Source organism: Rhinolophus sinicus, chromosome 12 (genome assembly GCF_057876585.1).
Source record: "Rhinolophus sinicus isolate RSI-liver-muscle chromosome 12, RSI-T2T, whole genome shotgun sequence".
In the NCBI taxonomy this organism is placed as follows: Eukaryota; Metazoa; Chordata; class Mammalia; order Chiroptera; family Rhinolophidae; genus Rhinolophus; species Rhinolophus sinicus.
The window spans coordinates 25,386,539-25,409,768 of record NC_142512.1 but is presented as its reverse complement, the minus strand read 5'-3'; the positions used below and the strand labels follow the sequence as shown (position 1 = coordinate 25,409,768).

At 36.6% G+C, this 23,230-nt stretch overlaps 1 protein-coding gene and 1 pseudogene across 9 annotated transcripts in view; both read left to right on the top strand.

Moving 5' to 3' along the window:
• LOC109447871 (LYR motif-containing protein 4 pseudogene) lies at positions 1–4,591 on the top strand (annotated as a pseudogene).
• Positions 1–21,559, top strand: part of CCT6B (chaperonin containing TCP1 subunit 6B) — a 46,026-nt gene extending 24,467 nt beyond the window's left edge. For 8 of the 9 annotated variants that reach the window (XM_019732581.3, XM_019732579.3, XM_019732576.3 and 5 more), the window contains 9 exons: positions 4,599–4,709; positions 4,853–5,012; positions 6,492–6,574; positions 6,928–7,024; positions 7,317–7,464; positions 17,459–17,592; positions 18,906–19,008; positions 20,340–20,412; positions 21,368–21,559. In XM_019732581.3, the coding sequence (XP_019588140.3) occupies positions 4,599–4,709; positions 4,853–5,012; positions 6,492–6,574; positions 6,928–7,024; positions 7,317–7,464; positions 17,459–17,592; positions 18,906–19,008; positions 20,340–20,412; positions 21,368–21,440 (982 nt within the window). In that variant the 3' untranslated portion in view covers positions 21,441–21,559. The remainder of the gene's footprint in view (positions 1–4,598; positions 4,710–4,852; positions 5,013–6,491; positions 6,575–6,927; positions 7,025–7,316; positions 7,465–17,458; positions 17,593–18,905; positions 19,009–20,339; positions 20,413–21,367) is intronic. The other variant, XM_019732573.3, reaches the window with a different exon arrangement.
• Positions 21,560–23,230: the final 1,671 nt, after the last annotated feature.

The following is a 23,230-nucleotide window of genomic DNA, read 5'->3' as shown; positions in this document are numbered from 1 at the left end:
ACATAAACTTTGACAATACACATATTCTAGAATATTTGCTTATTTTCAGATATTCTTTCATTAATTTCATTAGTTACTTTTATTCAACATCAGTCTATTCAACATATATTAATTGGATACTTAACAGAGCGAGTCACTCTTTCAGGTGTTAGGAATGAAAAGTAAACAAAACAATTTCTTTCTCCAAGAAGCTTACATTTCTAGTTGAAGGAGATAGTAAACAAGTGATAAATGTTATAAAGAGGCTAGAGTGTGAGCATGTGTGTGATTTTAAAGTGCCAGGGAAGGTCACTGTGATAAGAAATGAGGGAACTAGCCATGTGGAAACCTGGAATAGTGTTCTAGGCAGAGGGAATAACAGTTGAAAAGGCCCTGAGGCAGTGTTCCATTGTGCCTGGAGGAAAGTCAGAGGAAAAAGGAGTAGGAGATGAGGCCAGAGAGGTAAGAGGGGCCAGACAGTTAACATTGAGAATGTGTGTACTCCGAGTATTCAGCATCTTGTTGATTTTGCCCTTAATTCATTTAAACTATTTTGGAAAATTCTAAACATATATAAAACTAGAGAGAATAGAATAGTGAACTCTCACGTACCTGTCCCTCATCTTTAGCCATGATATGGCCAATCTTACTTCCCCTTATATACTTTTCTTTCTTGCCCCGTGCCCCAAACCTGGGGCAATTTTGAAGCCAATATAGATAGATATCATATTTCATTTATAAATACTTTCTTATTTATTTTTAATATACTCATATGTGTGTGTAGTTTTACTTATTTATTGAAGTTCTGTTTGGTTCTTCTGGAATTTCTGTTTGGTTCTTTCTTAAATTTGTCATGTAACTACTTATGGTTTCCCATGCCCTGCACATCTTTTATTTCTTTAAATATATAGTTCATGTCTGATAATTACAATATTTAAAGTTTGGCTTGTCTGTTTCTGATGTTTATTGTATTGTGCTGGTTCTCCCTCCTCATGCTTTGTTTCCTTATGTGCCATTTGTCATGTTTGAAAACAGTATTTGTAGAAATAATTTGAGACCTAGGACGAAGGTGCTTTTCTGCATAGAGGATTTGAATTTGCTACTGCAAAGAGCCCAGAGACTACTTAAATTAAATTCACAGCTTGAGGCTTTTTGGGACTATCTAGTTGTGAATTCCAACTGCAAGTCCATGTGAGGGCTGCTTGCTTCTAGTTCATAATTCTGGTTTATACCCTGAGTATGTGGTCCATTGGGGTTCCCACATAATGTGAGGAGGGCCTTCTAGAAGCCGTGTGTGATGTGGGCCACTGTCCGCAGTGGCCCGAGGCACAGGGGACTGCTTACCTAGGCTGAGGCCCAGGCCTGCTAGCACGACCAAACCCCACTGCATTTTATTTTGTTTGTGGTTTTGGAATAGGCTGGAATTTTGCGGTTGGTTTAAACTCAAGACCTCCCTGAAGAGGACCCACTTACTTTTTTCTTCCCAAAATGGCAGCCTCCAGCTCTGCACAAGTGTTAGATCTATACTGGGTGATGCTGAGAGAGCAAGCATTTCAGCGCCTACAATTATGGAACTTTTGCTATCAGGAGGATAAGAGCTGCCTTCAGAGAAAATAAGAATGTAAAAGATCTGTAGAGATTCAGACTAGTGAATAAAGCCAAAAGAGAGCTGGGAATGATTCGTCAACTGGTCCACATTGGCCAATTATATTTGACTGACAGGCTTATCATTGAGACTCGAGAAGCCCAAGACCTAAGGACAACCACCACCAGCAACCATGGATCACCTTCATCCATTCTGTGCTTGGGATGGGACGGGGGCTCCCAACAGACCATGAGCAGCCTCTGGCATCAGCTTAAAGTAATAGTCTCTTGCTTAGCCTGTCCTGTAGGATCTCATAAATTGAGTGAGGTTTCCATTCTTCTGCAGCCTTAGAGCAAAAGTGTGGCTGTCTCTCCTTGGTTCAAATGTTAGAATGAAGAGCTGGAGCTCACTCAAAAGAACGCTGTGTATTACTGCATTTTCTCTCTACCCTGCCTCTCTTTAGTAGCTCATTACCACTTGTACAGAGCATCTCCAGACTTTGTTTCTTGGTCCTCGACAGTAAACAATTACCTCCCTTAAAAAAAAAAAAAAAAGGGCCTTCTATTAGACTAACTTGGATGAGCCCTGTGTCTCCCTTTCATGGTGAGGTCATTGAAACCAAAGTTCAGATTTGCCTGAATTGTCAAATGATTTTACGATAATGGTGCCTGTACTTCTCTACTTACCTGTCAGAGATCTTGTTTTCAGTTTTGAAAAGAAAATTATTTTGTAGCTCTGAACTATTTTATAGCTCTCCAATGTTTTTAAGGTTTTGTTTGTTTGTTTTTTAACCCAACATTGTTTTTGGCAGTAGGGTTCATCCAGATTAGCCAGATTAGTGTGGTTGTCTCTCTTTGGTTCCAATTTTAGAATGAAGAGCTGGAGCTCACTTCTATTGCTGAAGGCAACAAGTTCTTGATTTATATTTCAAAAAGTTCTCTGTGATTGTTGTGTGGAGAATACACTGTGGAGTCGGGTGGGAGGTGCAAGGGCAAAAGTAGGAGACCAGTTAGGAATGTGTTGTGATACAGGTGAGAAATGAAAATGGTTTAGATCAGGGTATACTTAGAGAGAAGGAACAATAGGATTTGTTCATGGTTCGACATAGAATGTGCCAGAAACAGAGGAGTCTAAGATGTCTCTTGGGTTTTTGCATGAGCAGCTGGAAAAGTGGAGGTGCCATTTTCTGGGATGGAGAAGACTGGGAGGAGCAGCTTTGGGACAATAAATCAAGAGTTCATTTTGGGGAATGTTGTATTTTAGATCCCTATTAGGGATCCATGTGAAGATGTTGAGTAGGGAGTTGGAGAGATGTGTCTCGAGTTCAGAATAGTGGTCTGGACTGGAAGTATAGATGTGAAATTCATCAGTTGTGTGGATGAGTTAAAACTATGAGAGCTAATGAGATCATCTGGAAAGTGGATACAGATAGAGAAAAGAGGACGTTAAGGATGAGGACCATTGGGAAACTCCAACGTTTGGAATTGAGAAGAGAAAAAGCACTCAGCTAAGGAGACTGAGAAGGGTTGTCAACGAGATAGGAGGAAAGCCAAGAGAGAGGCATATCCCAGAAACTAAAAGAAGAAAGTGTTTCAAGAAAGAGAGAATAATGAGCTATGTTATATGCTGCTGAAAGTTTGAGGAAGTTGTTGTGAATTGAGAAATAACCATTATATTTGGAAAACATTTACTTTTTTGGTATTTATTGAAAGCTGATTTAGTAAAGGGGTGGGCGTGAAAGTCCAATTGAAGGTGGGCTTAGGAAAGAAGTAAGGATGTAAATGTAGACAACTTAGAGAAATTTAGTTACAAAGGAGAGCAGAGAAATGGAGCAATAGCTATTATAGAAGGAAATATGGGAATGAGGTTGAAGGAAGAATTATTTGTTTTGAAGATGGGAATTATTATGGCCAGTTTGTATCCCGATACAGATGCTTCTGTAGACAGAAAGAATTGATGTGGTGGAGGAAAGGACAAAGCAGCAACAGAGGGGAATATACCGTCATAGGCAAGTGAAGGGGTTAGCCTTGCCTATGAAATACACCGTCATAGGCAAGTGAAGGGGTTAGCCTTGGTAGAGGTAGTGATGGGGCAGCCTTTCTTCTCAAAGAAGCAAGGTCATTTGCTGAGAGTGAGTTGGGGGAAGAGTAAAGGAGACTTGAATGAAGAGTATTTAAAAATTAGTTTGTTTCTTCCTAAACAAAGTATCTTCACATTAAGTTAGGAGTTGGAATAATCTGGTTAGATTAAAATTTTGAGAACTTCCTTTTAATTATATTTAACTATTCAAAAGTTATTTATTTGAATGTATAATAAGTATTGATTATAGAAGATTTATAAGTAGAAATTCTGTTCCCTAATTGGGCATGTGAATTTTAGAGAGTTATAAAAATATTTATTCTTAAAAGAACACTTTGAAAACAGGAAAAAAGCCTTCCCCCCCCCATTATCTATATACTTAGCTACCCAAGCATAACCCTACTCTTAGTTTCCCTGCATTATTTTTGCTTTTCAATGCCAAGGTGCTTATTTTTTAAAAGAATAGTTATAATCCTGTTTTATCTGCGATTTGTCATTCTATGCTTATCAGCTACCCCTGTAAATATTTTTCCAAGTTATTACATAGTTCTCATGACTGAGAAGTAGTTAGGTCATTATTTGCTGAACAATGCCCTATTGTTGGACATTTAGGTTAACAGTTTTTAGTTGTTCCATATAATTATTTTGAACAAATGTTCGTAAGAACATTTGTGCCTACCTTTCATTACTGATCTGCTATGTCATATGTTTGAGCAACATAATTTAGAGAATAATTCTGGGTTGACTTTTTATTGTGACTTAACAATCACGGTGTGTTAGTGTAGATTTTCCTTTCTAATCTTGCTAATTATGTGTTAGGATTAAAGTTGGTGCTTGGAAACAGTGTATATATGTCCTGATAGTTCTGTTGCAACTTTAAGAATACAATTCTAATTTTATATACCAAAATTTAGAGTAGACAGTCAAAGGAGGAAACACTGCATATTTTTAATAGGTTGATCAGAGGATTAGTTCTGGATCATGGCGCGCGTCATCCTTGTATGAAGAAGCGAGTGGAAGATGCGTTTATCCTTACTTGCAATGTATCACTAGAATATGAAAAAACGTATGTATGTCACTTTTGAAATTGTTTTTTCTAAAAGTGGTTTTTAATCTCTTCCTTTCCTCCCAAACATTTAGTGTAAACACTTTCGACCTTTTCCTCTACCCCCATTGCCTTCACTAGCTTGTTTTTATTAAATTTTTTAGAGAGGTGAGCTCTGGTTTCTTTTATAAGACTGCAGAAGAAAAAGAGAACTTGGTAAAAGCTGAAAGAAAATTTATTGAAGATAGAGTACAGAAAATAATAGACCTGAAAGACAAAGTCTGTGCTCTGTCCAACAAAGGATTTGTTGTCATTAATCAAAAGGTGAGAAAGAAAGTTTATATTTTAACTATTTGTGAATGTTCTTTAGTGTTTCTCAAAGTGTGGTTTGTGAACCCGTAGGAGTCTCTAAGATCATTTTGGTGAGGTCAAACTATTTTCATAAAGATAATAATGCCTTTTATATTGTACTGACATTCGCAGTGATGATGTAAAAGCAATGGTAGGTAAAATTCCTGATGCCTTAGCACAAACCAAAACAGTAGCACCAACCTGTACTAGTAGTCATCATGATTGCCAAACCACCACATACTGGTAGTTAAAAAAAAGACACTTTCATTTAAGAATGCCTTGATGAAGTGGTAAAACGGTTCATTTTATTCAATTTTGAACCTTAAATATGCGTCCTTTTATAATTCTGTGTGACTAAATGTGAAGTATGCAGAAAACACTTCTGTGGCATATCAAAATATGGTTGTCTTGAAGGAAAGCGCTTATGTAATTGAGTTGCAAGCTAAACTAGCCACTTTTTTCATGGAATGCCATTTTTACTTGAAAGAATGACTGACAGACAAGGTATCTTTATTAAGACATGGATATTTAGTAGGTTTTTCTCAAAAATGAATGCAGCAATCCTATCACTTGAAGGAAAACAACTGACAGAATTTGTTGCCAGTGATAACATTTAAGCCTTCAAACAAAAATTAGAATTTTGGCAAACTTGTATCTGCCACTGTGAGCTTGACAGTTTTCCCATATTTAAAGTACTTTTCTGATAATATTAATGATATTAGCAAAGGTGATATTTTTGATATTGTATAACCATGAAATCTGTCAACATTTGAAATCTCTGCCTAACTTAGCGAACCAATTGTTCTTTAAATGACTGAAAAATGCATGATTTAATAAAATCACATGTGGGTCAATAATCAATTCAAAGTACAAGATAGACAAATGGATTTTAATGTGGGAGAGAATGGAAAGTTTGTTAATATGGTTCTATATTTCACATTGAAACTAACCACTTGTTTAGTTTTGGTATAGTATCAAAGAAGAATATCCACATTTATCTGAAAAGGCTATTAAAATATTCCTCCCTTTTCCAATACATAGCTCTATGAGGCCAGGTTTTCTTCTTAACCAAAACAACATATTGCATCAAACTGAGTGCAGAAGCAGCTATGAGAATCTAGCTGTCTTAAGACAGACATTAAAAAGATGTGCAAAAATGTAAAACAATTTCACTACTATCACTATATGTTTTCTTTGTTTAGGAAACTATAATAAATTATGATTAAAAAATGTTATTTATGTTAACATAAAATGGGTTTATTATATTAAATGGGTTAAATAAATATTTTAAAAGTTTCTCAATTTTAATTTATAATATGATAAATATTATAGATACAACTCACAAACAAAAGCTCCTTGGGTTCTTAATTTGTAAGAGTTTGAAACAGTGCTGAGATTAAAGAATTGCTGTCTTAAAACATGCTCATAACTTTGGTGCTAATTTGGTTGTAGGGAATTGATCCATTTTCCTTAGATGCGCTTGCAAAACATGGCATAGTAGCTCTTCGCAGAGCAAAAAGAAGAAATATGGAAAGGTAAGTGTGCAGATAATTATGTATCCTAAGTTTATTAACAGATTAAATTGAAATTATCCCATGTGTATTCCTTTTAGCTTATATGTATACATTGTTGAGTAAAATAGTAGGATACAAGTTCCAAATTTTGTTTTTAATTTCAGTAAATAATGGAATTGTCAAAAATCAAGAGAGTTAACCTACTTCAGAACTTTGTTGAAATACAAGGAAGGTTTTCATCTCTTTAAAACAAATTTTAAAAACAATGCAGTACAATGACATTGCAGCCTTCTGTGTTAGATATCTTTTTACCTTTAAGAAATTAGTCTTTGTTTCCCAGAACCAAAGCTATGTTGACATATATGTAATTTCAGACTCTCTCTTGCTTGTGGTGGAATGGCTGTGAATTCTCTTGAAGACCTCAGTGTAGATTGCTTGGGACATGCTGGTCTTGTACATGAGTATACATTAGTGAGTATTTCTGGGGGCTATAGATATAAAGTGAACACTTAAGCATTTATTTTAGTACTAAACCAGGTTTTACATTTTGAGGTCTTAATAACCCACAGGATACCTTTTACAATTTATTTATCTAAATGTTAGTTAAGAGTTCCACTATAACTTAACTACTTTTAATATATATTTAGTTATGTGTGAGAAGAAAAATTCACATGAAGATTGGATTCTAATATGATAAACTAAAGGTCTTGATTTCATAATGACATTACATATTAAAGTTATATGTTCTTTTATTATCCTTTAGGGTGAAAAAAAATTCACTTTTATTGAGAACTGTGTTAACCCTCTGTCTGTCACCTTGTTGGTTAAGGGACCAAATAACCATACTCTCACACAAGTCAAGGATGCTGTAAGGGATGGACTTCGTGCCGTCAAAAATGCCATCGAAGATGGTAAGCTCTTTTTTGTGATGGATATGAACCTCCCGTATTTTTAAAGTGGTAATAAATCTGTCATGGTATGTGTAATATTTTAAATGATATGAATGATGACTATTGTCATTTCACTTTGGACAATTTTTAGTTTGGATTGTGAAGGTTTTTTTCTTTGGAATAGTTTTTTATTTTTTTAAGTATTGACTTTTGGAATTCTTTTTTTCTCAATAATTGTTTAATTTTTCAATTACAGTTGACATACAATATATTAGTTTCAGGTGTACAACATAGTGATTAGATAGTTATATAACTTATGAAATGTTCACCCTGATAAACCTAGTACCCATCTGACACCATGCATAGTTACTACAGTATTATTGACTATATTGTTTATGTAATACTTTATATCCCCATGATTATTTTGTAACTACCAATTTGTACTTCTTAATTCCTTCCTCTTTTCATCCACCCTCTCAACCTCCCTCCTATCTGGCAATCATCAAAATGTTTTCTGTATCTATGAGTTTGTTTCTGTTTTGTTTGTTTGTTTATTATTTAGATTCCACATATAAGTGAAATCATAGGGCATTTGTCTTTCTCTGTCAGACTTATTCCACTTAGTTCAATACTCTCTAGGTCCATTCACGTTGTTGCAGATGGCAAAATTTCATTCTTTTTTATGGTTGAGTAATATTCCATTATATATATATGTATCACCTCTTTATCCATTTATCCATTGATGGGCACCCAGTTGCCTCCATATCTTGACTAGTGTAAATAATGCTGCAATGAACATACAGATGCACAGCATAATTAAAATGCCAAAGGTTAAAGACAAAGAGGGGATCTTAAAAGCTGCAAGAGAAAAGCAATTAGTTACCTACAAGGCAGCTCCGGTAAGAGTGTCTGCTGATTTCTCAACAGAAACTTTGCAGGCCAGGATTGGCACGAAATATTCAAAGCGATGAAAAGAAAAGTAGGGGGGCCGGCCCGGTGGCTCAGGCGGTTAGAGCTCCATGCTCCTAACTCCGAAGGCTGCCGGTTCGATTTCCACATGGACCAGTGGGCTCTCAACCACAAGGTTGCCATTTCAACTCCCGAGTCCTGCAAGGGATGGTGCGCAGCGCCCCCTGCAACTAAGGTTGAACACGACACCTTGAGCTGAGCTGCCTCCCGGATGGTTCAGTTGGTTGGAGCATGGGCTCTCAACCACAAGGTTGCCAGTTCAATTCCTCGACTCCCACAAGGGATGGTGGACAGCGCCCCCTGCAACTAAAAATTGAACACGGCACCTTGAGCTGAGCTGCCTCCCAGATGGCTCAGTTGGTTGTAGCACGTCCTCTCAACCACAAGGTTGCCGGTTCGACTCCCGCAAGGGATGGTGGGCTGTGCCCCCCGCAACTAGCAATGGCAACTGGACCTAGAGCTGAGCTGCGCCCTCCACAACTAAGACTGAAAAAACAACAACTTGAAACTGAACAGCACCCTCCACAACTAAGATTGAAAGGACAACAACTTGACTTGGGAAAAAAGGCCTGGAAGTACACAGTGTTCCCCAATAAAGTCCTGTTCACCTTCCCCAATAAAATCTTTAAAAAAAAAAAAAGGAAAAGTAGGGACCTACAACCAAGGTTACTCTATCCAGTAAAGCTATCATTTAGAATCAAAGGAGAGATAAAGAGCTTCCTAAACAAGAAAAAGCTAAAGAAGTTCATCATCACCAAACCAGTATTATAAGGAATATTAGAGGGACTTCTTTAATTTAAAAAGAAGAAAAAAGAAAAAATACGAATAATGAAATGAAAATAATTACACATCTATCAACAATTACTTTCAATGTTAAATGGACTAAATGCTCCAGTGGAAAGATAGGATGGCTGAATGGATAAGAAAACAAGACTGTTACATATGTTGTCTACCAGTGGTTCACTTCAGGTCGAAAGACACACACAGACTGAAAGTAAAGAGATGGAAAAAGATATTTTATGAAAATGGAAACAAAATGAAAAAGTTGGGGTAGTAATACTTACACCAGACAGAATAGACTTAAAAAAAAAAAAAGGCTATAACAAGAGACAAAGAAGGACCCAGTAATCCCACTTCTGGGTATTTATCTGAAGAAATATTCTTTTTTTTTTTTTTTTTTTTTTAAGATTTTATTGGAGAAGGGAAACAGGACTTTTATTGGGGAATAGTGTGTACTTCCAGGACTTTTTTCCAAGTCAAGTTGTTGTCCTTTCAATCTTAGTTGTGGAGGGTGCGGTTCAGCTCCAAGTTGTTGTCCTTTCAGTCTTAGTTGTGGAGGGCGCAGCTCAGCTCCAGTTGCTGTTGCTAGTTGCAGGGGGCGCAGCCCACCATCCCTTGTGGGAGTCGAAACCAGCAACCTTGTGGTTGAGAGGACGTGCTGCAACCAACTGAGCCATCCGGGAGCTCAGCGGCAGCTCAGCTCAAGGTGCCATGTTCAATTTTAGTTGCAGGGGGCGCTGCCCACCATCCCTTGTGGGAGTCGAGGACTTGAACTGGCAACCTTGTGGTTGAGAGCCCACTGGCCCATGTGGGAATCGAACTGGCAGCCTTCGGAGTTAGGAGCATGGAGCTCTAACCGCCTGAGCCACTGGGCTGGCCCCAGAAATATTCTTAATACTATGCTGCCCTTGAAGTATTCTTAAATAGTATGCTGCCCTTTTAATTATCTTCTGTTTATGAAATGAAAAAGCACTTAATTTAATTCTATAATACTATTTTTTATTTTTAAAGCCATGAAAAAGCTTTTCCAGCTTAGAACTCATTCCATTACCTTAGGTGCAGTGCAATTTTAAGAAAGATTAGGAAAGTATATTAGCATTTATTATTTACTAACAACAGGCTTCCTTCTAAAAGGAGTTATAGATAATTCAATAAAAATACAAATTATTAAAATAATAAGCACATGAAAAGATGCTCAACATCATTAGTCATTAGGGAGATGAAAAGCAAAACCACAAAGAGATACCATTTCACATTAAGATGGCTATAGTCAAAAGCTGGACAATAATAAACATTGGCAAAGATGTGGAGAAATTGGAACCCTTATACGTACTGTTGGAAAACAGGCAGTTCCTCAAGAAGTTAAACAGTTACTGTATGACCCAGCAAATCAACTCTTAGGTTCATACAAGAAAGTTGAAAACATGTCCACACAAAAACACTTGTACACGAATGTTCATAGCAGCATTATTTATGATAGCCAAACAGTGGGATCAGTCCAAATGTCCCTTAGCTAATCAATGGGTAAACAAAATGTCCCTTAGCTAATGAATGGGTAAACTCTATGCAATGGAGTAATATTTAGCCACAGAAAGGAATAGATACTGATATATGGTACAACACAGATGATCTTGAAAACATTATGCTAAATAAAAGAATCTGAGCATAAAAGGCTATGTATTATGTAATTCCATTTATATGAAATATTCAGGAAAGGCAAAGCCATACAGACAGAAAGTAGATTAGTGGTTGCCAAGGGCTGGGGGAGGGGAAAATAGGGAATGATTGCTAATGGATACAGGGCTGTTTTTTGTTTTTTTTTTAAAACGTTCTGGAATTAAGTAGGGGTGATGGTTGCACAACCATGTGACTATACTAAAAAGTACTGAAAAGGTACTTTCAAAAGATGGATTTTATGGTATGTGAATTATATCTCAAAAAATAGAGTAGTAAATTTTATAAACAATAGGTCAGATTTATCTAATAAACAAAAACAGATGTGAAATAATGGTAAATTAAAAGCTGAAATGGAAAATTAGAACCTAGGAAAAAAGAATATAAATACTGTATAGAAAACATAATAGTCACTATAAATATTTAAGCTGCCAGAATATATGAAGAGATACAATCAATTATGTAGGTTTCATTATTGAAAAGGAGAAAGCACATCATCCTAAGTTGAAAAAATATGGGGCTTTCTGTCGGTCACTGCCTCTTTTCTGTAGTCACTTTTGATAAAAGCTAGCAGCATTTTGTTTTCAACAAGATAATTATATATGATTTAGGCATGTAGTTTTTGACAGTTCAACCTGATTCTTAGACTTTAGAATACATTGGAAAAGGAACTGACTACTTTTTTTTAAGTCCCTTTAACCACTTCGCTTTTTTTAAAAAGATTTTATTGAGGTATAATAGACATATAATGAACTACCCATATTTAAAGTGTATACCCATGTAACTATCTTCTCAATCAAGATAATGAACATATCCATCACTCCAAAAAGTTACCTCATTGTCCCCTGCCTCTCCTTGTGTCACCCTGTCCTCAGGCAAACACCAGTCTGCTTTCTGTTGCTATAGATTAGTTTACATTTTCTAGAGTTTTATATGAATGGAATAATGTAGTATGTACTGTTTTTTTGTTTGGCTTTTACTCAGAAAAAATGAGTAAATTAATTGATGTTATATTTATCAGTAGTTCATTCTTGTTTTTCTTTGTTTTTGTTTTTTTTAAAGATTTTATTGGGGAAGGTGAACAGGACTTTATTGGGGAACACTGTGTACTTCCAGGCCTTTTTTCCAAGTCAAGTTGTTGTCCTTTCAATCTTAGTTGTGGAGGGTGCCGTTCAGCTTCAGGTTGTTGTCCTTTCAGTCTTAGTTGTGGAGGGCGCAGCTCAGCTCCAGGTCCAGTTGCCATTGCTAGTTGCGGGGGACACAGCCCACCATCCCTTGCGGGAGTAGAACCGGCAACCTTGTGGTTGAGAGGACGCGCTCCAACCAACTGAGCCATCCGGGAGCTCAGTGGCAGCTCAGCTCAAGGTGCCGTGTTCAATCTTAGTTGCAGGGGGCGCTGCCCACCATCCCTTGTGGGAGTCGAGGAATTGAACTGGCAACCTTGTGGTTGAGAGGATGCCTTCCAACCAACTGAGCCATCTGGGAGGCAGTTCAGCTCAAGGTGCCATGTTCAATTTTAATTGCAGGGGGCGCTGCCCACCATCCCTTGTGGGAGTTGAAGCATGGAACTGGCAACCTTGTGGTTGAGAGCCCACTGGCCCATGTGGGAATCGAACCGGCAGCCTTCGGAGTTAGGAGCATGGAGCTCTAACCGCCTGAGTCACCGGGCCGGCCCGTTCATTCTGTTTTATTGCTAAACAGTATTTCATTGTACACTTGTTTATCCATTCACCTGTTGATGGACATTTGGTTATTTACAGTTCTTGGCTATTACAAATAAAGCTGCATATGTTCTTATTTCTCTTGGGTAAATGCCTAGGAATGCAATGGCTATGGAAGGTATATGCTTGACTTTTTAGAAACTGCCAAACTATTTGCCAAGTACCATTTTACATTCCCACCAGCAGTGTATGAGCATTCCAGTTGTTCTTCATCCCCACCCATACTTGGTATGTTCAGTCATTTTAATTTTAGCCATTCTAAAATTCAAAAAACCAAACTGTGGTTTTAATTGGCATTTTTCTAATGATCATTGGTGTTGAGCATCTTTTCATGTGCGTATTTGCTATTCACATACCTTCGGTGAGGTTTCTGTTCAAATTTGTTACCCTTTTAAAAAATTGAGTTGTTTTCTTGTTGAGTTTGAGAATTATTTTTATATTCTGGATACAAATACTTTTTTCAGATACATGATCCGCAAATATTTTCTCCTCCTCTGTGGCTTGTTCTGTTATTCTTTTAGCAGTGTCTTTCAAAGAGAAATTCTTAATTTTGATTAAGTCCAGTTTATCAATTTTTTCTTTCCTGGATTATGCTTTTTGTGTGGTAGCTAAGAAATATTTACCTAGCTCAGGGTTCACAAAGATTTTCTTCTATATTTTGTTTTAGAAATGTTAGTCTTAGGTTTTACATTTGGGTCTATGATTCATTTAAAGTTAACTATTGTATATGGTCCAAAGTGTGGATCTAAGTTTGTGGGGGTTTTTTTGTGTGTAGGTATCAAATTGTTCCATCTCTATTTGTTAAAAAAACTATCCTTTGACCATTGAGTTGCCTTTGCATCTTTTTTGAAGATCAGTTCATATTTGTGTGGTTCTGTTTCTGTGTTCTTTATTCTCTTCCATTGATCTGTTTGTCTACTCATGTCTCAATGTTAATATCACTATCTTGATTACTGTAACTTTATGGGTCTTGAAATCAATAGTGTTAATCCTTCCGTTTTGTTCTTTTAAATCCTTTGCATTTCCATATGAATTTTATAATCATCTTGCCAATTTCTACCAAAAATACTGCTGGGATTTTGATTGGAATTTCACTGAATTTTTAGATCAGTTTGGGAATAATTGATATCTTAACAGTATTGAGTCATGGTACTGTGTTTCCCCAAAAATAAGACCGAGCCAGACAATCAGCTCTAGTGCATCTTTTGGAGCAAAAATTAATATAAGACCCGGTCTTATTTTACTATAAGACCAGATACAATATTAATATAATATAATATAATATACCCAGTCTTATTTTACTATAATATAAGACTGGGTCTTATATAGTATATAATACAGTATAGTATAATATAATATAACATAATACTGGGTCTTATATTAATTTTTGCTCCAAAAGACACATTAGAGCTGATTGTCCAACTAGGTCTCATTTTTGGGGAAACACGGTATATCCCTATTTATGTGGGCCTTCTCGAATCTATATGAGCAATATTTTGTAATTTTTAATATGTGGGTCTTGCACTTTTTTTTCAGATTTATCCTGTGTATTTTATGTATTTTGATCCTATGTATTTTATGTATTTTGATCCTATTGTGAATAGTATTTTTAAAATTTCAATTTCTGATTGTTAGTTTTTAACATATAGAAATACAGTTGATTTTTGTTTATTGATCTTGAATTCTGCAACCTTGCTAAACTCACTTATTCTACGAGCTTTCTTATAGATTTCATTTAAATGTCTATACAAATGATCATGTTCTCTGCTAATAAAGACAGTTATACTTCTTCCTTTCCAATATGGATATATTTTTTTAAACTTTTATTTATTTTAAGTGTGTTTTTCCAGGACCCATAACCTCCAAGTCAAGTAGTTGTTTCAATCTAGTTGTGGAGGGCAGAGCTCACAGTGGCCCATGCGGGGATCAAACCAGCAACTTATTGTTAAGAGCACCGCGCTCTAACCAACTAACTGGCCGCCCCTGGATATTTTTTAAAATTTATTTTTCTCCCCTATTTCATGGGCTAGCACCTTTAATACAGTGTTGAATAGAAGTGGTAAGAGTACACATCCTTTTCTTGTACAGTATTTGTCTTTTTGTGACTGGCTTATTTCACTTAGCGTAATGTCTTCAAGGTTCATCCATGTTGTATTGTGTGTCAGAATTTCCTTCCTTTTTATGGCTGAATAATACTCCGTTGTATGAATATACCACATTTTATTTATCCATTTTTCATTGATGATAAACTAGGGTTGCTTTACCTTTTGGCTATTGTGAATAATGCTACTATGTGTATTATCCTTTTTATATATTGTTGGACTTGATTTTCTAAAATTCTGTTTAGAATTTTTACATCTGTATTCCTAAGTGGTATTGGTCTGCATATTTTTTTCTTGTAGTCCCTTTATTTTTTTGTTAGAGTAATGCTGGCCTCATAGAATAATTGAAAGTATTCTCTCCTCTTTAATTTGCGGAAAGTGTTGCATTCTTGTGTAGAATTGGTATTATTTCTTCCGTAAATGTTTGGTAAAATTCACCAGTAAAGCTATCTGGGACTGGAGTTTTCTTCATGGGAAGATTTCAAACTACAAATGGAATCTCTTTAATAGATACAGGGCTATTCAGGTTATCTATTTTTTTTATTTTGAGTAGGCTTTAGTAGATTGTGTCGTGCAATAAATTTGTTAACTTCATCTAAATTAACTCCTGTCTATGAGTTGTGGATGAAAAAGCCACCACATACTAAACCTGACAAGCTCAGGGGAGGCCAGCATGGCAGGCCCTACAAACTCAGAGACCAAAATTAACCACATAGGATGGTTTCAACATAAAACTTCCTAACTAAAAGCGGGTCATGGCAGGTAGTCACATCATTGGCTTGCAGTTTCCTTGACAAAGGTCAATCTTTACTATAAGTGAGCCTGTTTATTGTCTTTTTGCATCTAAGATAACATACCCTTGGAATGTCAGAGTAATCCCTTTTTCTGAACCCCACCAGAGCACGAGACCATGGAACCCCTCATTGTTATCTTGTTCCCCGAATACCATCTCCATGTGCTGTAAATGTTAATTATTAACTATCTTGTATCCACAAACATTAAAGAAGTATGTGTCTCTCCATTTTACCTTTTATCCAGTCCCAGAGATTTCCCTGCTTTTGTTTCTCCCACCTCCTTAATCTACCACCAATGGATTTCATGTATTAGGTTGGTGCAAAAGTTATTACAGTTTTTGCAATTTAACCTTTTAAACCGCAGTTACTTTTGCATCAACCTAATAACTCTCCTTACATTTCCTCCTTTAATTCTAATATATAAAATTAACTGTAAAATTGCCAGTCTCTGGAGCATTTTCTTAATCCATCGAGATTTTGCTTCCCTGGCAATTGTCAGTTTGGCTCAAATAAACTCATTAAAATTCTCTTTGGGCTTGGACTTTGAGAGAGTTAAATTTGGTTTGTTGACTATTTTTGGTACATAAAGTTTTGCTGGAAAAGAACTATACCCATTCATTTATATGTTGTCTGTGGCTATTTTTGTGTTATGGCGGCAGAGTTGAATAACAGAAGAGGTGGTATGGCCCATAGAGCCTAAAATATTTATTATCTGTCCTTTTATAGAAAGTTTGCGAACCCCTGATCTAAGTTTTCAAATTTAATGGCATAAAATTAAGAATATTCCCTTATCCTTTTAATATCTGTAGAATCTCTAATGATATTACCTGTCTCATTTCTGACATTGATTATTTTTATTTCATTGATTTCCACTCTGGTCTTTACTATTTTCTTTCTTCTGCTTATGTTAGGTTTCATTTGCTCTTCTTTTTATAGTTTCTTAAGGTGGAAGCTGAGGTCATTGGTTTGAGACTCTTCTTATTTTGTAATATAGGTGTTTAGTGATATAAATTTCTCTTTAGGTGCTGCTTTAGTGGCATCCCACAAATTTTGATAAGTTGTGTTTTCATAGGAGCATGGGATCAGAGTAGTTTTCAAAGCTCTGTTCTGTTTCTTAAGCTGGGTGGTAGGTACATGGGTACATTTATTTGTACATTTATTCTTTATACCTTATACATACAAATATTCTTTTGTATGTATTCAGTATTTAACAAGGGACTTTTTAAAAGTGTAAATGGGAGGTGAGGATGTGATCACTTTGTGGGTAGACAACTCTTGAGCTGTTTTGTTGTAGAGTAAAGCAGAGAAAAGCAATATGGGATAAAAGGAGGTAGCGTTTTTGTGTTGTTTTGTTTTAAAGATGGGTGAGTCCAAAGAAGTTTTCTGGAAAGAAGAGTCACAGCTTTATTAACCATGCAAAGAGGTATCAAAGTATATCTTGATGTGAAAATTGATGCGTTTAACCGTACCCTGTTGCCTTTAGAATAATAAACACAACTACATTTTTTTCTCAGCAGTTTGAGTTTTGCTGCAGTAGAGGAAACAAATACTTCATTGTGTTCCAAGAATGCCATACCCAAAACTGGCCTAATTATCTTGCCCTAAAAAAATATCAAATCAGGATTTATATTTAGTTATCTGCTACTATAAATTATAAATAAATACCTTTTAAATGTAGTCGTAAAGAAGTAAGATGAAGGTGGAAGAAATGTCTACTTTTATTTGCCAGGGGACAAGCATTGCCGTAAGCTGTTTATAACCAGTTGCCTGTACCATGCTTCATTGTTTAATGGTGTATAACTTGAGGATGCTTCATGAGACAGCTGAGTAATCACTGAGCTGTGCGACTTACTTTATTTCTGTATATATTTAAATACATTTTAGATGTTGGCAAGATAACAGAATACACTTGAATAGCTAGTTGCTGTTTTCTCTGTATGGCATGTCTTGCCAACCATTTCTTCCCCTTCACTAGGTTGTGTGGTTCCAGGAGCAGGTGCAGTTGAAGTGGCAATAGCTGAAGCTCTTGTTACGTATAAGCACAGTGTGAAAGGAAGAGCTCGTCTTGGAGTCCAAGCTTTTGCTGATGCCTTACTCATTATTCCTAAGGTACAACTATCCTACTGGCCAAAGAACAACTGATTAGACGTAAGGTGTTTAATTATAAGCTGCCCATATTATCTGACAGGTAGCCAAGTTGAAAGACGTATTTATTTGCATTTCTTCATACAGTGTTGTCTCAGGTATTTTAGAGCTAAAGCAGGAAAACGTTTGTGTTAATAGCTCAGAATCCTTATAGGGGTTTAATGAAGTAGCCATATTAGCCCCTTGCTTTATTCTCTTGAGTTCTAAAAGTTGAAGTAACTCCAAAAATTTCCTTTAAAAATGCTTCATGATTGACTAATCATAACGATAAAGTTTAGAACTTAAGATTAAATTAGATTTTAGGGTAGACCTTTATTTTGTTGGTGGTATCCAAAGTATGATGACTTTACGCTGTGGAAAGAGAGACCTTCAGGCTGTTTAGCATTCCCAGATACTAGCTTGCTCTCCATTGTCCTTGTAATTCCTAGAAAAGCAGAGAAGCCAGATTTTTTCCATGTATCAACAGAAGGACAGTACCATTCCTTTGCTTTATCTTAACCTGGTTTTAAGCCACTTAAGAGCACAGAAAAACTGCTTCAAATATGCTATCAACACAGATTAAAACATTACTAACAATGCTAGCAAAGTCTCTTTGATGATTGCTTTAAAACTTACTCATAACTTGTGGAGTCTTTGTGAATCAGAAATCTATTTTTTTTCTTTCCCCAAAGCAGCGAAGTCAGTAAGTAATGATTCTATAGTTGACACAAACTGGTAAACCCAGTATATATATTGGTGGTACCTTTTACTCATCAGCTGTTGATTTGGGACCACTTGGATATAAAGCTGGTTTGGAGAGCACGGATCCGAGTCCCTGTTGCCACAGGTCATGGCTCCTCCTGTTGATGAGGGGCGCAGATGCTGCTAATATGTAGGTTTCCTTTTGCAGGTACCCAGGAAAAACTGGGAGATGTGTGGCTAGAGGGACTAGAGGAAACAAGAATACTATTCTACTTCCTTCCATGTTTCTTGTCTTTAAAAATCTTCTCCAAGGAGGGAAATTAATCTAGGAGGATGGGGGGGGGGGAACTAATGTCCTCAGATGTACGTGTGATGTATGTAGGGAAATTGTTTAAGTAAATATAAAAGATGCTAGATACACAAAATGATAATTTGATTTAGAGCAAGAGTGAAATTCTTCAAAAGGAGGTGATTACTATATGATGGATATGTTTTCACAGGACTAGAGAGCAGTGCTTTAGTTTTTATATTTGATACTCCAATATATATGTGAATGTATTCCACATGTATATGTATTTTTCTTTTTACTTCTAAAGGTTCTTGCTCAGAATTCTGGTTATGACCTGCAGGAAACACTAGTAAAAGTTCAGGCTGAGCATTCAGAATCAAAACAAATTGTTGGCATAGATTTGAATACAGGTAAGAAAATGAAGAAAATTAGTAGTTTTATTAAAAAAGAGGTTATGCTACAGTGACCCAGAACTTACAGTAAAGGGGTGGAGGTTTGGGTGACTGTAATATTTAAATTGTGGGTACCTTTAGTTTGCTTTTGAACTCCTTAAAAGAAAGTATTCATTCATTTAAGAAATAGCCACTGAGTGCTCGTTATTTGACTTTTGGGATTCACACAGAACAAAACAAAGTCCCTCCCCTTGTGAGCTTATGTTGTAGTGGGGAAGTATAGGCAGTAAAAAATAATCTTAATAAATAAATTCCTTTAGCATTTTAAAAAGTAATAAATTCTATGAAAAAACTAAAAGAACAGTATCAGGATGATTGTGAATGTTAGCACAGGAGAGTAGGGAGGGGGTTTCACTGTAAAGAGGATGGCGGGGTAGGCCTCACTGAGACTATGTCTATTGAAAAAAAATCAAAGGAAGTGAGGAAATTAGCCATGGGGGGAACTGGGGAAAGTATCCTAAGTAGAGGGAATGGCCACTAGGAAAACCAGTGTCTGATATTTTTGAGGAGGAGGAAAGAGGTGAGAGAGGTTATAGAAGGTCAGGTCATGCAGGGGCATATGTGCCAGTTTAAAGACTGATTTTCACTATAGTGGAATAAGGAATAGTTTTGAGCAGAGGTATGACATGGTCTGTGTTTAAAAGGATCACTGGTTACTCTGTGGAAAGGAGCTAACTAAGCAACTGGAAGGTTGGAATTCCCGGTAATTGCATTAGAAAAGACTGTTAGGGCAGAGCAGGTTGTGGTGGTGGGGAGATTTGGCATAGTTAAGTTTGAAGTATCTGTAGACTTTCAGGTGAAATGGACAGTTGGATGTATCAGTTTGGAGCTCAAGAAAGAGGTCTGGGCTGGAGAGAAAAACTTCAGTCATCAGTGTGTGTATGGTTTAAATCCAGAAGACTGGATGAGATCACTTAAGAAAGAGTGTAGAGAGAGAAAAGAATCCAGGACTGAGCCTGTAGGTACTCCAACAGTAAGGGCCCAGGGAGGAGGAGGAAGAACCAGCAAAGCAGACAGGAAAGGAGCCACTAGTGCAAAAGGAAAAACCAGGTGAGTGTGGTATCCTGGACGACCAGTGAAGAAAGAGTGGTCAGGAGGGTGTGAACAACTGTGGTAAGTGCTATTGACAGATAGGCCTGAGAATCGACCATTCGGTTTGACAACATGCAGGTCACTGGTGACCGTGACAATAGTAGTTTTGGTGGTATATTAAATATTGTTAGAATATACAACCAACATTAACAGAATATATCGAGATTGTGGTATTAAAATTGTTTTTTACTTTGCAGGTGAGCCAATGGTAGCAGCAGATGCAGGAATTTGGGATAATTATTGTGTGAAAAAACAACTTCTTCACTCTTGGTAAGTTTGTATTGATAAAAAGACTTTGGAGGACATGATTGATAACATTAAAATTTTTCTATATTTTAAGGGAAGGGATTAGGAAGTACAAATTGGTACTCACAAAATAGTCATGGGGATGTGAAATACGGTATGGAGAATATAGTCAATAATACTGTAAAAGCTATGAATGATGTCAGATGGGTACTAGACTTCTGGGGGGGTCACTTCTTAAATTATACAAGTATAAATGCCTAACTACTGCGCTGTACACCTGAAACTAACATAAAATAGTATTGAATGTCAACTATAATTTATAGTGACTATATATAGTCACGGGATGTAAAGTACAGCATAGGAAATCTAGTCAATGGTATTGTAATATCTATGTACGGTGTCAGATGGGTAGTTGACTTCTTGGGGTTATCACCTTGTGAGGGGTGTAGATGTCTAATCATTACATTGTTTTGTACACCAGAAACAAATAAATAAACTAGTAAGCAATGAAAAAAAAATTTTTTTTCTATATTTTTTTGCCACCCTATGTTGGATAAATGGTTAAGTGTATGAAAAGGCATGTATCCAGTTATTAAGACTAGCTTCTGTCATTTTATAGTCCCTTTAACATTTTAGTTCTAGCAGTGTAAGTTGTAGGAAGTGTTTATCTTACTATTTATTTGAGGGAGCAGCGACAGAAGGAGCTTTACTGAAATAGTACCACATGCATTGTGGGAAAAATCAAATGATGTGCTGAAAATGAGGTCAGTTTTGCTTGAATATACAATCAGGCTTCCACTTTATCAGGAAAGGAATTGAAGTGATAATACAAGGGCATTGTTTGTACTTACAGTAGCTTTGTCTCATAAAACCTCACACCAACATCATTGAAGAGCAAAGTACCTTTAATAGCTGAAGATTGCTCAGGAGGAAAAGAGCGAGCTGGTCGCTTTACTCACCCTGTCATCTTTTTCCTCAGTGCAGTGATTGCTACGAACCTTCTCCTAGTTGATGAAATCATGCGAGCCGGTTTGTCTTCTCTCAAAGGGTGATTGAGTTCAAAATCAACTCTTCTGGAAGCTGAAATTTAGCACATCTTACATCCAACTACCATTGTATCGCTCGAACCATTCTTAATTTTTACACAATAAATACAGTTTATATTTCCTGGCCTTAGCAGTCTCAATAATATTTCATTAAGGTATAAAGAACACAAGAAATATTTTTGCAATAAATGGAAATATTTTCCCCTAAGAGTTCTAATTTCCCACCCTTTATTGTATCTGTGATATTATGATATAATAAGCAATATATATTTGGTTTTCATCCCCAGTTCCTGGCACAAGTACTTCTAAAATCTTTGTAATTTCCTGAGTAACGGGTGATAGGAACATTTTTTGTTGTAATATTTTGTCTTAGTTCTCAGTTCCAGACATAAGAGTTTCTAAGACCTTTGGAAGCTCTGTAATTAATAAGAATGTCTTTTTGTATGCTAATGAGGTGACTCTTGATGGGGCCCCTAGATAGCTTCAGGATGGGGGCTAAAACTTTCAGCCTCCCCACATTCCCCAACCCTGCAGGGAAGGGAGAGGGACTGGAGATTGAGTTACTAATCAATCATGCCGATATGATGAAACCTCCATAAAAATCCCTAAACTATGGGGTTCAGAGAGCTTTCAGGTTGGTGAACATATCCATGTGCCAGGAGGGTGGTGTACTCCAACTTGGGGACAGAAGCTCCTGTGCTCAGGACCCTTCAGGACCTCTTCCTATGTACCCCTTCATCTGGCTGTTCACCTATATCTTTTATAATAAAGGATAAACTGGTTAACATAAATTAAGTGTTTCCCTGAGTCCTGTGAGCTATTATAGCAAATTATCAAACATGAGGGAGGGGGTCATGGGAACCCCGATTTGTAGCCAAGTTGGAAAGAAGTGTGGGTAACGTGAGGATCCACTACTTTCAATGGTTGTCTGAAGTAGGGGGCTGTCTTAGGGGGCTGAGCCTTTAATCTGTGGGGTCTATGCTAACTCTGGGTAGTTAGCATCAGAATTGAATTATAGGACATGTGGGTGGTATCTGGAGAATTGGAGGATTGGTTGGTGTGGGAAAACTCCACACATTTGGTGTCAGAAGTGTTGTGAGTAGAGGAAACAGTTTTCCTTTAGTATACTGTTGCGGTTTACATAACATAGAATCTATTATGATTCTTAGACCTTTTGGACAACTTTTAATGAACAAAAAAGATGGAGCACAGGTTTTAGAGCATGCAAATCAATTTCTAATTTATCAGAGGGTATAAATGTAACAGGACAAAATAATTTAGTGTCTCTCAGAATTCCTCCAGTAACTTCGTGCTGCCACTCTTTCCTTTTATAAATATGACATCACTTTGTGAGTATAACTTTGGGTTTCATCGATACCTGACAGTTTATTTTGCATATCGTTTATTATAATTTACTTGGTTCTTTGTTACACCGGGGGTGCCAAAAAAATGTATACAAGTGGGCACTTTGGTCAGTGTTGCTCAAGCAGTAGTTCGCTGTAACCAGAAGTGTCTGGACGCTGATGGTAACCACTTTGAGCACCTCTTGTAATTGTAGAAGTTAAACGTGACTTGTATTCATTTTTTGTTATTGGTGTACATTGAGTATTACAATTTTAATACAGTTTTCCTTTCTTAAAATGTGTATACATTTTTTGGGCACCCTCTGTATGTGATCAGTAACTTGTGCTACTGTGCTAGCTCTGGCTCTGACTGGATGGTTACATAGAGGTGGTCTCATCTGGAAAGGTGGGGATTGTTGGCACCAACACTGGGAAATAATTGTTTTGGCTGCA